We start from the raw sequence: 14,393 nt of genomic DNA, 5'->3' as shown, positions 1-14,393 counted from the left end.
CTATCAGTATCGGCAAACAATAGTTTTAATTATTTGACTTTATAACATATATCTGTAGTACAAGTGTAGTACAATATATATATATATATATATATATATATATATATATATATATATATATATATATGTTTGGCTTAGCAATGTATGTATATATGTACGCGTACATAACATCAAGGGAGTAAAAATTTAGTCTCTGCATTACTCCTCATTAGAGATTACGTTATATGCATGACTTTCATTTGCGACTAACTAACTACACGCTTCGATAAATTATAGCGCCGCACTAGGTTAATGCATAAACATGTGTGCGTCGAGACTCACGTAATCCTCGCTACTAGCGAATCTAAGAAAAATGCAAAAGCAAATGCAGTTAGCGTTCGTTACAAAGAAAATGCGGAAAAAAGAAAGAGTAATCAAAACACAGTTCTCATTTTAATACGCATCATAATCCTGAAATAATTTTTATGGAATAGTTGAAAATATACATTTAGCAGCTTTATCGATAATATTATGTATATTATGGTTTTTATAAAATCGGAAACACGTTTTAAAAAATTTTTTTATCGATATATCATAATCACTTTGTTGTTACTTCTCGTGCAAATTTTATTATTGTTCTAAAAATTGATAAACAAAAGCAAAAGCATCTTGCAATTTACAGTTTGTTTACATCATACAAATTGTTACAAAAAATCTGCCTTTAAAAAAGATCTAACAATTTTGAAACGTATTATAAATTCGAAATAATAAGCTTTTGAAACAAATAGTTTGTACGAGTCGATTAACTTGACGTTCGCTAATTTATCGTTATATATCTCGCATTTGATTTGCATCTATTCATCAGTAAATTGCATCATAGCCGTTAATCCGTACATTGGACAGAAAGCAAGAGTTGCATGAGCTTATGCGGCTTAACATCGCAACATTTTGCAGCTTAGCTTGGCGACTGCCAATTCTGTTAGTAAATCATATATGGTTTGTACAAGTTGTCATTGTTATAAATGGCTTACAACGAGACTATAAGCAGTTTGTTTGATGTGCATCGGCTCTGTAAATTGAAAATTTCATTCTTACACAAAGATCGTTATAACAATGATCGACAGATGTGCTAATTTACTTTTTATTATTAAAATTTTAATATCAATTAACATAGATAATATCAGCTGTGCGCAACTGTAAACGATAAATGAAACATAAATAAACACAGGCAGTTTTTATTTTGTTTCGAGTTTTGCAACTGAAAAAATATTTGCCTTTTTAAATGAATTAATTTTTTACACGTTGAAGAGAAACACATTAAAGAGCAATCAACATTTTCGCGGCTTTTTTAAATAACCACGAATATTCTGAATAAATACTTTACGCGCCAATAGCTCTTCACAAAGCTTTATCAACAATTTGTTCTAATTTAAACAACGTAGCTTTAAATGAAGTATCAAAAATAAAGTAATAAAATACAAGTATGTTAGAGAAAAATAAAATGCAAATATGTTAAGGAAAACCATCTTTTCATAAATAAAACGATTAAAAATATGGATTAATATAAGAGATATATGTATCTACGTAGTTATACGGCAGACTTTTATTAATTCTAGTCGGGCAATTCATGAGAATTTAGAAGAGTATATAATATGTATATAAAATAGATAATGTACATGTAACCGGCTCTGAAACCGGCTGAAAAAGTTGATCCTTTTTTTTCTTTACTTCTTCCGGCTTTTACATTTTCGAAATCATGTAAACAAATAATAATTAAAAAAAAAATATACATAACTTTATGACATGGTATATATGTTCCCTGCAAGAGTAGAGTATCCATTAATAATCTAATGAAATATTTTTACAGCTGTTATGATTCACGTGACACAAAGCCGATATGGATCAGGGATTACCGCATAGTATGTCTTATGTAAGGCAAGCGTGTTATATACGTGTTACATAGCGTCTCATGAATTTTTCATTGCGAACGTGTAACCGTCCGCGGGCCCGTGAAACGTCAAAAGTCATTGCTCTTGTTGGGAGATCAATAAGAGGGTGAAAAATCGCGCGTCTCGAAAAGATTAATGTCTTACATAATCCGGCATCGGCACTGATTTATTTCGCATAATACGACGTGTAGCGCACTCGTTACGGCGTCATAGTGCCGCAAAATCGAACGTGACTCATCTGAAACCTGACCAAGGCAAAATTCATACCAATGCGAATTTAATCAAACCGGCTTCTGTACATTTTTGCGATCGGAAATCGTAAATCTTACAAAAATCTCTTTCGATATCTATTTTTTCTTTTTAGGTTTCGATAAAATGAACTATTGCATGCATGCATGTATAAGATGTACAGATAATAAACAAATATGTTTCTCTTCTCTTTGATTAACTTTCATTCTTTGAAAGAATAGAAAAAAGAGACTTAATAGATGTCTCGCTGCTCTGGACAGATAAATGAATTTATCATGGATTACAAGTGAAGTAGACAAAAAAAGATTAAAAAAATACAGGGGATTGAAACGTCGATATTTCATCAAATACGTTACAAGCTTTGGGTGTCACACTATATTTTGCAACATAGTGCTTTATACACTCGAGTTGAATAACGTATATGGAGAAATATAAACGATAATATGCAAAACAAAAAAAAATGAGTACAAATACTATTTCAATAAGTTATACGAATATTTATAACATTTTAACAAACAATCTGTAATTGCTCGCACAGCAGCTGAATGGCGTTTTTTTTCTGTAACATAAATCGTTATAATCGGATTAACCGTTTGGTCGCTGGACGGAAAACGTTTCAGCTTTTTCCATGCATATATCACAAAGATATAAAGAAATATTTTTAAATCTCGATTGAAAGTGTACCGCGTTATTGTCTTTGTTCTTTTTTCTTTGTGATTCTTCTAGGTATGTCAAAAGCGTAATGTTCAACAAGCGAGTAAGCAAATAAACGTATGCTCTTTGACTTGAAATGCAGGGAAAAGTCGAAAGAAGCTGGAAAAGAGCGGGTCGATATTTTCACCAAGTTCGTTTCGTTGAGCACAAATGTCGTGCGCGCTGCTGTAACTTTTAATCACACCAAACGGGGCAGGCACTTTGCGCATTCGCATTTATAAAGGCGACGTAATGAGCGCGCGAGCATGCGGACTTTGGGCGACGCCGATTAACCGAGGATTACTTTAATTAACTTCACGTTCACGAGGGAACAAATGCAGCCAGCTGATGCTAGCGAACGGTACTCGTGCGATTTCTCGCCGAGGCCGAAGCGAAACACGCAGCGTTAAGATCCGCCTCGTGCAACCGGCAGAGCAATCGGTTGTGTTGAACAGAAACAGTTAAGATAATGACAATTTACGTGATTACAAGGGACACCGGCTGAAGCAATTTGTCGCGAAATGCATTAAGTCTGGTAACTTGCTATTACTTTACTCGAGAGAGAGAGAGAGAGAGAGAGAGAGAGAGAGAGAGAGAGGAAGAGAAAAAGAGAGAAAAAAATGGACAGTTATTTAGTGCGAATCTCTCTCAAGACGATAACGTTGCGCGAGGTTGTCTGTCACTTAGAAGTAATGAATGAAATAAATCTAAAGGATAGCACATAGAATAACGATGCATAAACTTAATGAAGAATAGAATAGATATTGCTGTATCGTAATCTGGAAAACCAACCTAATTAATTTCAGAGTACAGAAATATTTTCTATGAATCATCGAGATTCTTAATACCTCAAGTTTTATTTAGGCTATTATTATTATGTTTCGGAAGTAAACAGATTCGCATGTATAGCAAAAGTAAACAAAAGGTATCAAATCAGCAAATCTCGTAATTGTTTGTAAGTCATTTAAAAAATTCTTATGAAGCTCTTTATCATTATCATAATGTTCTTATCTTACTAACGATAGTGGAGAAATCACTTCTCGAAGCGCGATCAGTTGCAAGGTGAACGATAATCATAAATTATCGATTTTAAATAATGGTTTCAGGTAATATTCGTTTTGTGGCATAAAATGTATTACGATAATAATTTTATCGAAAATATTAAATTACATGATCAAATATTCGACAATTATTTTTTATTAAAAGTATTATTAGAAGCATGTATGTATATTCATTAACGCATACTTTATACTCAAGCAATCTATTAAATGATTCCATATTATTTAAATCTATATGTGATTATTTAAATCTATATAAACGTAGGATATACAATATCAATCATAGCTGTTTCAATCTGAATCAATGTGGTTTTCTATCAAAACATTTTTAACAGTTGAGAATGCAGATCCTCTTTGTTTGCAGATATAAATTTCTATCACATTGGAATTATTCATGTATTTGTCAATCGAAAATCAAAGCTTGCATAGGAATTAATCATGGAACAAGCGCAACGTGACGTTCACTGCTCGTTAATAATATGTCAAGCCTGATCCGTCACTCTTATGATTAATTAAGTTGTCACATATGTTGAATGACAGTAGGTCTTATTAGTTATAAGACATAGTAAATTGCAGTATGATTTTCATACTTATAATTAAAACTAATATTTTTTATCTACCAATAATTTTTTTGCAATTTTAAATGTATAAATTGTTCAAGTAAATAATGATTATTGATGGTAATTATATTATATAGTAATACTTATAATATTATTATAAAGAAAACATATACAAGATTCTCAAGCCAAAAGATCTTTTTAGGTTTGTTCTTTTAAATTTGCTCTTCTCCAACGATAAAATATGTTGAATACGAAAATGTCTGCTTATCAATATATGTTTCATAATTTAAATTAATCTACGTCTATCACACAAACACTCACAAAGTCTGTTTGTTTCTGTAAGTATTTATGATAGCAGTTAAAGATCAATTTACCCGACACCTTTGTGTCGCATCGAAAGTGTTTCTATGAATTATCAGAAACTGTTGCAAAAGCTACAGCTTTGAAATGTGAGATTATCCTGGATCACACATGTATTCCAAGAGAACCGAAACTATTCGCTCTGAAACGCAATCAGCTTAACTCTGAAACGCAATAAATCCCTTTGATGCATCCTGTGTTTGTTGTTCTTATTATTGGATTGCCGAAAACGCTCGATTAAGATCCCTGACCGATTCACAATCGATCTCTTTCTTCATTGATATAGACGAAAAGATTGACAAGATTAAAGCGTGGCCTTCGAGTCAACCATCTGAAAGAATAAAAAAATAAAATTCCTATTGCGTATTATTAAAAATATATGAAATAGAGCAAATATTATATATATATATATATATATATATATATATATATATATATATATATATACGAGGGTCATTTTATAAACAATGGTAATGCCGCAATCTGAACGATGTCCTAACAAAATTTTTGGTTGTAGTGGAGAACTTGAGGAAGTGACACGTGATTTAAAAACTTTCATACTGCGTGTTTATTGTGAATTGATAAGTATTAGGAACGGCCTCTGCAAACTCTTCGGATATTGTAATGCGTGATATAACGTTTAATATATATATATATATATATAGTAAAACAAGGTAAAAAAATTGTTGTATCTTTCTCAAACATTATCGAGAATTCTTTTTTTACATTTCGGAGTTTACATCTCCGCAAATGAGCTCAATTTCAATGATGATAAACGAGATTGGAATAGATCCAGTTGCGGGAGCCGATCGAATGATTCTCGAGACTTGCCACTTGATATCGCTCTCTAATAGGCGCTAATTATCAGTTATATTGTCATTGCAGTTTGTTTGAGAACGCACCCGGATCACAGACGAGCGATGCGAGATAAGCCGCGGAACGGCTCTTCATGGACTACATGCGGGGGCAAACATATGGGACCAACATCGTCGAGATAGCGGTGAACATACGAGAGATAAGAAAACAAAGAAGACGTTCTAGGATGCATCTTCTCTCCATTCTGGACGATAAGCCACATCAACATCAGAGAACGGTATAATCGCCTGTTGCTCGTCACGCTATCGTCAGTTAACGAAAGAAAAAGATCCGTAAGTCTGGTTGTTATCTCTAGAGCTGCTCGTATAATTGTACCGGCTTGCAATTAATAATCAACAATCGTATTAAGGCCAATTGGATGGCACGAGGGCGGTGATGGGTCGTCATCTGTGCTGCGTCTTCGGAGTTAATTATGAAGTAACAGATAAATAGATCTCTCTAGATCTCTTGAATCATACACATCGATAAGACGCGACTCCGATGTCGGCTCGAATTCGAATTCCGAAGTCACCAGTGTCTGTTAGTTGCAAGCGGAGGAAGCATTGAGGAAACTGAGGCTGCAAGTAATAATTACTAGTTAATCGCGCAATTTTCGCGGCGACACTGATAACGAGAATATAAAGCCACGAATGAGAAAAAATGTTGTGTAATAAAAGCTGAATAGATTATTATTTATACTTTTAGTTTACGTAAAAGTGTTACACGCGATTGTCACGAACATAATACTGGCGATAATAATTTTTGTGAACGTTATCTTTCCAATCATAAATTAGATATTAAATTTTGTATAATTTTTTTATATAAAATATTTGTAAAAAATACAGTAATTAATAAATCGTTAAAACTGTGAATAACATAGACATTTGAAAAACTAAATGATAAAAGCAACATATGTTTTAAAGATGGCAGTATCAATAAACTGAAGGATGATCTGAAATTAAGGGCATTCTATAAAACTTGAAAAAAAAACTACTTGTTGCATTCATTGCATCAAAGGCCACATCTCCGGAATCGCCAAGAAAAATAGGACAGACGTTCCATTCTCGTCTCACACGGCTACGATTACAAATGTAAGCGACACAGTTTTGCTCGCGCAGTTGCAATACGCCGCTCTGTTCCCATTTCTCTTGTTACCGCGTAAACAGACGAAATCGAAATGTTACTGCCAATCGTTAATTCAATACTCAGATAATTAATTGGCGCTTATTATTAGTTGTAATCGCACGGCTGCTCCGCGACCCATGAATCAATGATTTTTAATAACTGTTGGCTATATCGGAGAATTATAGCAATATTGGACAATCCATCGCAAATATTCCTTGAACATTTCTGTAGTTTTGTTGCATAAATACGTGGAGCAAATTGCAATTGTAATTTTATTGCATAATAATCGTCGCATTTACTAATATAATCGATTAGTATTCCAATAATCAAATTTTGGCGCGATTACATTACATACATTATCTACATTTACATTTTGTTTAGCAAATTTTATGGCTTTTTTAATTTAATTAAAAAAAAAAAAATCATGGATCGTTTCTTGGTATCATCGCTCAATTTCTTTATCATTGCCACGAAGTAATTGAAGAGTCATCAATCAATAATCTTTGCCATCTAGACAATTATAAATATCGCGATTAATATAGAATATATAATGCGGAATATCTAAAGAGTGAGTGGGAAAAAAATAAAATTATGAAGTGAGGCAATCACATGTGTACGCGAACGTGAAAGCAGACGCGATGTTGGCGCCTGCGCATTTTCCGACGTATCCGGTTCCAAAAGTCCACACGGTCCAAAGTTAATACAGACGAAAACATGAAAGTGGTCGCCTCTATCGAATCTGGAACGAAGAAGCTCGATCATGGCACGTTGCACTTAGATCGCGAGTTAGCGCCGTTTAAAGGAATCGGAGCGGAGGAAACATGACTGAAACAATAGATCCGCTTGTGAGTATCAATTTCGCGATTCGTTCGCTTCATCAAAATTGAGACATTTGGCACATAGCATTCCTGAGATTCTCTGTATTATACCGCGTGTCAGATAAAATTCGCTCCGACTCTGAGGTTATATCTGCATGGGCGTAAACAGCAAACGCGCGTGCACGTGAAGAAAACAGCGTTATCACGTTTTTAGAAAAGTAACGCGCGTGCGCGCACGCGACGCTCATGACATGCATCGGTGTTGTATATCTACTAGCATACAATCTTAAAATTCTTTCGTTTTTTTTTTCTTTTTATTTTTTCTTTTTATTGCAGACGCGTGAAAAGATTGATGACCATTAGCAAACTATTTACAACTATTATATTTAGAACATCTTATAATTCCGAAAATGTTATTCATATACATCACTGTTCCAAATTAAGTCGGACTATCGGAAAGAAATATCTCGTTAAAATTGTAGAGCTGTTCATCGACATAGAGCATCATATTTCAAGCAAGTACTTGAAATAGCTCGTGCGACCAAGAAATTCAATGCTCTATCTATATCCATCCACACAACGTGAAGGGTTTTCCAAATATGACCCGACTCGAATCAGTTTTACAAATATACATTATATTTTGCGATGAGTCGTGTAATTCAAAACTTGAAACGGAATGATTCAGCATTTAGAAAATGAAGATAGTATTCATTGACCTCCATCGGCGTGTCGCGTAACGTGATATGCGCTTTGTGTGTTCTCCGTTACGTGCATTAAATACACGTATATATCGGTATGTTTGTTATGTCGACATGCGCTCACGAGAAATAAACTCGAGATAGTTCGTCCCGCGGCGAAATAAAAAATGAGTGTTCCATTCAATGGCGTTTTTCGGCGAGCAAATCTTGCGAGCAAATGCATGCGATGGCTCCGAAAAGCCACGAGGAGTGCAAACACGTTGGTGAGTAAAAACGAAACGAATGGCAAAACATATTCACCATTTGCCTCGCTTCTTCAGCTTCGCCGATGCTCTCGCGTACATCAATCGCAATAGGTTCGTGTAGTTGCCATTACGGCTGTGTGACGAAGCCTTCTCTTAGATTGCGTCGCTGGCAAACACTCAGAAGAATGACGTATCGCTTCGAAAATAGTAGCGCGCATGTGCATTCGATCGGCGACCTTATAGTGGCGCTTTGCTCATTCGGAGAACGGGAAACCTACACGAGACCGTGCCTTGCAAATATTTCTTTAATGCATCATGTTAATTTGAATAAAATTGAGGATAACTTTTTTGTAGTTTGATGTAGTTTACGTAGATTATTTCATTCTTGCGATATGTCCGAGATCTTCGAGAGAAGAACACGGATTCCATTTGATTCCTTGCACACCACATTAATCACTATCACCTGTTGCTTCTAACTTTGGAAAAGAATTTCTACATTCCGTCATGCTCAAAGTGATATTTGCATTCGCAAATATCACTTTACTCTATTCCGATTCGATAATAACATTTGAGCTTATTCAAGGAAATATTTCATAAATCAAATTGATAGTAGAAGAGTAACGGTTGATTTGTTATCAATAGCTGCAGTTACCACAAGATTTACCATTTAAAACGATGGCATCTAATTTTCTTTTGCGTTAGCAGGAAAAAAGTTACGTTATTTGTAATTTCAGTTTAAGTAATTATAAACCTCACATAGTAGCGTGAGGACTTCCAGTCTAACTAAAGAAAGATTAATATTTGTTTTCCTTATAGATTGGTGCGTTAAAAGAAGGCCAGCCGAAGGAGGAAACCGTGATGCAAGCTTTGTCTTCCCAGGACAAGCGTCACCACAGCAAACGCACACAATGGAGGCAATGGCTAGCATGTATATCAGGTTTGTGTCATATTTCATGAAACATCACGTATTTAAAAGTGATGCGTGATGATCGATTGTTTAATCAACGCGCCATTAATCTTCCATCAATCTTCATTTCGCAGCGACCCTATCTATGGTAGCGGTCGGTACTGTTTATGGATGGACCACCACGTCTCTTTCGCGACTCACGTCCGACGACAGCGACATTCCAGTGAAGATTACCCAAGACGAAAGCTCGTGGATCGTATCGCTGACGGTGATCGGTTCGATGATCGGTCCATTCCTCGGAGCGGGCCTCGCCGATCGATATGGCCGTAAGAGATCTCTCCTGTTTGCCAGTGGTTTCTTCATCGTCGGCTGGACAATCGTCTTTTTCGCTCGGAGCGTCGCGGCTCTCTACATCTCGAGGATAATTCTAGGCATCGGCGTGGGTATATCGTATACCGCTAACCCGATGTACGTGTCGGAAGTAGCTGACATCGGTATTAGGGGTGCTCTCGGCACCCTGATCTCCGTGAACGTGTTCACCGGTTCCTTACTGACATGCAGTATCGGTCCCTGGGTATCTTATCAAGTTCTAGCGGCCATACAACTCGCAATACCCATTCTCTTCGTGGTGTGCTTTTCCTGGTTTCCAGAGACTCCCGCCTTTCTTGCAGCCAGGGGTCGCAGAGCGGAGGCTACCAGAGCCCTGGCGTTCTTTAAAGGGATACGCGATCGTGACGAGGCTAGAAGAGAGCTAGAACACTCTCTGCGTAACAATTTGTTCGAGGACGTTTGCAACAACATTCCGTCGACCGGTCCCGGGGCGCCAACAGAACCGGTCAAGCGTAGTTGGATTGTTAAAGTGAAGCTAATGCTGTCGCCCAGCAACGTCCGTGCTCTCGGCATCATTCTCGGTCTCATCATGGCGCAGCAACTTAGCGGGAACTTTAGTACTATGCAGTATCTCGAAGTACTCTTCAAGAAGATGGCCGTCGGCATCGACTCCAACATGGCTACAATACTCGTCCTCGCGGTCGGTCTCATCTCGTCCGGATTATCGACCGCGACCGTTGAAGGCGCGGGCAGACGTCCGCTGCTGATAGCCTCCACCTTAGGTTCCTCCATTACGCTCACGATCCTCGCGGTATACCTTATGCTGGATGGACGAGGCGTGGATATGTCCGCGGCGAATCTTCTTCCGGTCGTTGATGTAATCGCCTTTCAAGTAGCCTTTCAGATCGGATTGGGCACGTTACCGAGCGCGTTGATCGGTGAATTGTTTCCCACCGAGGTGAAGGGATTAGCCGGAGCCATTATCACTATCTTTGACGGCGTTCTCGGCTTTGCCGTCTCTAAGCTATATCAGGTGATCGGTGACTCGCTGGGCGCCGACATCGTTTACTACTTCTTTGCGGCTTCGTGCTTATTCGCGTTTGTAATGGTGATATTCCTCGTACCCGAGACCAAGGGACGGACGTTCCGCGAAATTCAGGAACTTTTGAGGTTTCGGAGCGGCGACAAGAAAATGGAGAACGTCGAAAGTTCGCAGAATCGAAATAACGTGGCGTGACAGAAAGAGCCGTGCCGCGCTCTATGCTGGACGTGGCGTCAACTCGCTTATCCAACGTTATCAAACATTTTTTTCGAAGCGACAAACTTTGAGACGGCAATTACTTACCCTTACTTGTATATATGCAGTAGCTTTGTATATGCGATAAAAAGCGAGTCGCTAAGGCGAAATCGTCTTTGCTGCTTGGCTTGTGTTCTCCACGATTTTCCTCACATCCCCACTCGAGAAATAAAGATCTTGTTAAACTCATTTTTCTTACACGTATACATATAAATCCGTGCCTATCTAGATAGTGTGTTATTCGTATTCCTTCAAATGCGAGTATTCCGCCAGTATTTTCACGATTATGACATCTCGTTATGAATTTCACGGTTTATTTATTAAAACATTGCTACGAGAAACACTATCTTTATAGACGGCCCTTTTTTATTTTCTTTTTCTTTTCTCACGCGGAATGTTATGCGAGCGGATATTTAAGCAGACGTCAGACTTTCAGAGTTGTTTCTCGTGCACATACAAGATAAAATATTTAAGTAAGAAAAACTGAGAGAGAGAGAGAGAGAGGAATATGAAAATAAAAAGGATTGGCAAGTAAAAATTTCACGTAAACGCCGCATCTCTTATACAGAAGTCATAGAAATCGTAAGAGTGGCAGTTAAACATTGGAATGAAGAGAGAGGAAGAGGCGTTTGAAAAATGTTTTGCGATAAAAAAACATGCTTCCGGATCCCAGTACTATCCAGAAAAGCATGTTTTAATGTTTTCATATGTAGCTGCTAATTATTGTGTAACATATTTTGTACTGCTTCTGTCTCATATATCGTTATTAGGTATAATACTTAATACGATCTCTCTTTTAAACAATGCAATCAGTAAAAGCAATTCAGAGCAATGATATCTGCGGCATTGCTATAAGGAGATGGATAATATATATGTCTGTGGCTATAGAAGATATTCGTAAACAAGAGGCAATCTTCGCACAATGCTTTTTGCCGGATTAGTTGAAATCATAAAAATTTCAATTTGTGAGATATCCGGTATATGAGGATTTCGTAGACAACCATTTTGATCTTTCTCTCTTTCGCACGCGAGAAGGCAGAAGATAAAATATAAAAACGACGGTCGAGAGTTCGCGTATCCCAAAACAAAGAATTCTCAGCTATGAGTGTTTCCAAATACATTTTCTCTACATAAATAGAAATATTGAAAACTCACGTATATCGTTATTCTTTTATATACATATATCGTTACAAAATGTTTTGATATGTCAGAATTTTTACAAAAAATAAATCACAGATAACACTTTCTTGTAAAGCTGATTAAAAGCTAAAAAAAAATTATAATTAAAGATTGAAAGAAGCGAAGAAATTGCGGTAATAAAAAAGGAGTAACGAAATCAAATGACAATTTTTTTAAAAAGCAAGAAAAGCTTATGTCTATTCTGAATTTTTATATTCGCTTTTGTGCATCAATGAACCTAGCGCCATAGTTGACGATAGACATTTCAATTTATTTATCCGCATTCAACTGCAGCACATTATTTTGAGATTACAATATGCATTGTTCATTTATTCATTAAACAAAGATTAAAAAGAACACCACATACTACAAAAGTAATTATATGAACAAGAAACTCAAAATAAAGAAATATCACATTTACGGTACAAAATTAAGCTATATGATGAAACAAATGCATATATTTGTTCGGGAAAAAAGTAGAACCTACTTCGGCAAATTGGAGAGAATAATAATTTCTTTCATCACTCGTATCTTCAGAAAAGAAATGATGACAAAGAATCATAAATGTAGACGCGGAATCGTTCGATAGAGAGCAGAAAACCTTGCATATACTTTCCGTATTGCAAAGAGAGACCATATAAATCAAGATAATGTAATTGTTGCAGCCAGTATTTTTACGATGATAGCATGTTGGAGATGATTTCATTTTAAAATGGATCATATCTAGATCAATTCAATGTACCATGACGTAAAAGAGAATTATTAAATTCTAATTTTTGCAATATCTTGTAAACGCCAATCACAAATAAAATCATGATCTCTGCAGATAATGAACTTTAATCTAAAAAATCGCGAATAGAATAAAAAGAATTTTAGAAATAGATTTATGAATTTCGTACATTTTACTTTTATTGAAAATTGCGCATTCCGTTTTTTTTTTGCTGGAATACCGCTATTCATCTTTTATTCATCCCGATTCTATCTTCTCCGATTCCATCTTTTGCATCTTATTGTTAAGCCGAAAAGAGCCGCAGTCTTCTGTACATATACAAGATATTACTATCTTAACAAACAAATATACGTTCGTATCGGATCTTGCATATACATTGAATGCATATATGCAGTGTATTTGGTTTAAGTGTCTACATTCAGTCATTTTTTTAAGAAATAGAGTTATATATACTATATAGAGTGCTCCTGGGTTAAATAATTAAACTTGAAATATAAATTCAGGACTTGAAAAAAAAAATAATTTTTCTCTGAAAGTATGCTCGCAAATGCTTCGTTCAAGAGATATTGACTTTTTAAGTTACAGACCTATAGGAATAAATATCCAAATGTCTTTTTTTATTTTGGAAATGAAAGGTTATTATAGGCTTGTGTTTGCTCTGTAAACAAAGCTAAAACAAAATTAACAATCATTAAAAAGAAAGATAGTGCAATTGTGCGAAAAAATTGCAGACGCAAATTGTCAATCAGCCACTTGTTTTCTTATCGATAAGTGCAATGCTTGTCTCCGGGCTGTAGGTCATCATTTTGAACAAAACATTTCATTTAATTTTTTATTTCTGTAAAGCTAAAGAAGCTAAACTTAGATTATTTCGACATCATTTAATAGTTTTGTAACTTACGAAGTCAATATCTTTTGAAGGATTTGCGAGCATTTCAGAGAAAAATTATTTATATTTTGAGGTCCTATATGAGTTCATATCTCAAATTTGATCATTTAACCTGAAAGCATTCTGTATATATAATATATAAAATATCAAATACTTTTATTTATTAAGATATATATATATATATATATATATATATATATATATATATATATACGTGTGTGTCCTGATATGTGAATAAAATCATGTGTTAAAACATCTCATAATGATCCCGTACGTACATCAAAGACCGCAACCGCAATGTACCGCGTGCGTATCAATGCATCTGTTGTTCTCGCGGAAACAATGAAAGGTTCGAAAAACTAGCCCTCCGTTATTTTCGCCGACTTCGGAACGATTTACGCGCTCGATTGCGAGCCGCGGCAGCAACGGATTAGAGTGAATTAACGGGTCCCGGGACCCAGGACCCGGAACC

At 35.9% G+C, this 14,393-nt stretch overlaps 1 protein-coding gene across 6 annotated transcripts; it reads left to right on the top strand.

Moving 5' to 3' along the window:
• The first annotated feature begins 5,759 nt into the window (after window positions 1–5,759).
• LOC126854972 (facilitated trehalose transporter Tret1-like) lies at window positions 5,760–11,312 on the top strand. Of its 6 annotated transcripts, XM_050602218.1 has the most exons (5): window positions 5,760–5,996; window positions 6,074–6,287; window positions 6,627–6,794; window positions 9,406–9,526; window positions 9,631–11,312. In XM_050602218.1, the coding sequence occupies exons 4-5, from the start codon at window positions 9,448–9,450 to the stop codon at window positions 11,061–11,063; spliced, it is 1,512 nt and encodes a 503-aa protein (XP_050458175.1). In that variant the 5' UTR covers window positions 5,760–5,996; window positions 6,074–6,287; window positions 6,627–6,794; window positions 9,406–9,447; the 3' UTR covers window positions 11,064–11,312. The 6 variants fall into 6 exon arrangements, with proteins under 6 accessions (XP_050458175.1, XP_050458193.1, XP_050458200.1 ...); XM_050602236.1 differs by lacking the exon at window positions 6,627–6,794; XM_050602226.1 differs by lacking the exon at window positions 5,760–5,996 and having other exon boundaries at window positions 6,019–6,287.
• Window positions 11,313–14,393: the final 3,081 nt, after the last annotated feature.

The sequence above is a fragment of the Cataglyphis hispanica genome, chromosome 1, assembly GCF_021464435.1.
Source record: "Cataglyphis hispanica isolate Lineage 1 chromosome 1, ULB_Chis1_1.0, whole genome shotgun sequence".
Classification (NCBI taxonomy): domain Eukaryota; kingdom Metazoa; phylum Arthropoda; class Insecta; order Hymenoptera; family Formicidae; genus Cataglyphis; species Cataglyphis hispanica.
Note: the sequence above shows the minus strand (reverse complement) of the source record. Positions and strands in the feature narration are given on the sequence as shown.

Coding starts and splice junctions, on each gene's coding strand:
- LOC126854972 (XM_050602200.1), top strand. CDS start 8,512: ATGAGTGTTCCATTCAATGGCGTTTTTCGGCGAGCAAATCTTGCGAGC. Junction 8,608..9,405: donor CGAGGAGTGCAAACACGTTG/GTGAGTAAAAAC, acceptor TTTTCCTTATAG/ATTGGTGCGTTAAAAGAAGG. Junction 9,527..9,630: donor ATGGCTAGCATGTATATCAG/GTTTGTGTCATA, acceptor TTCATTTCGCAG/CGACCCTATCTATGGTAGCG.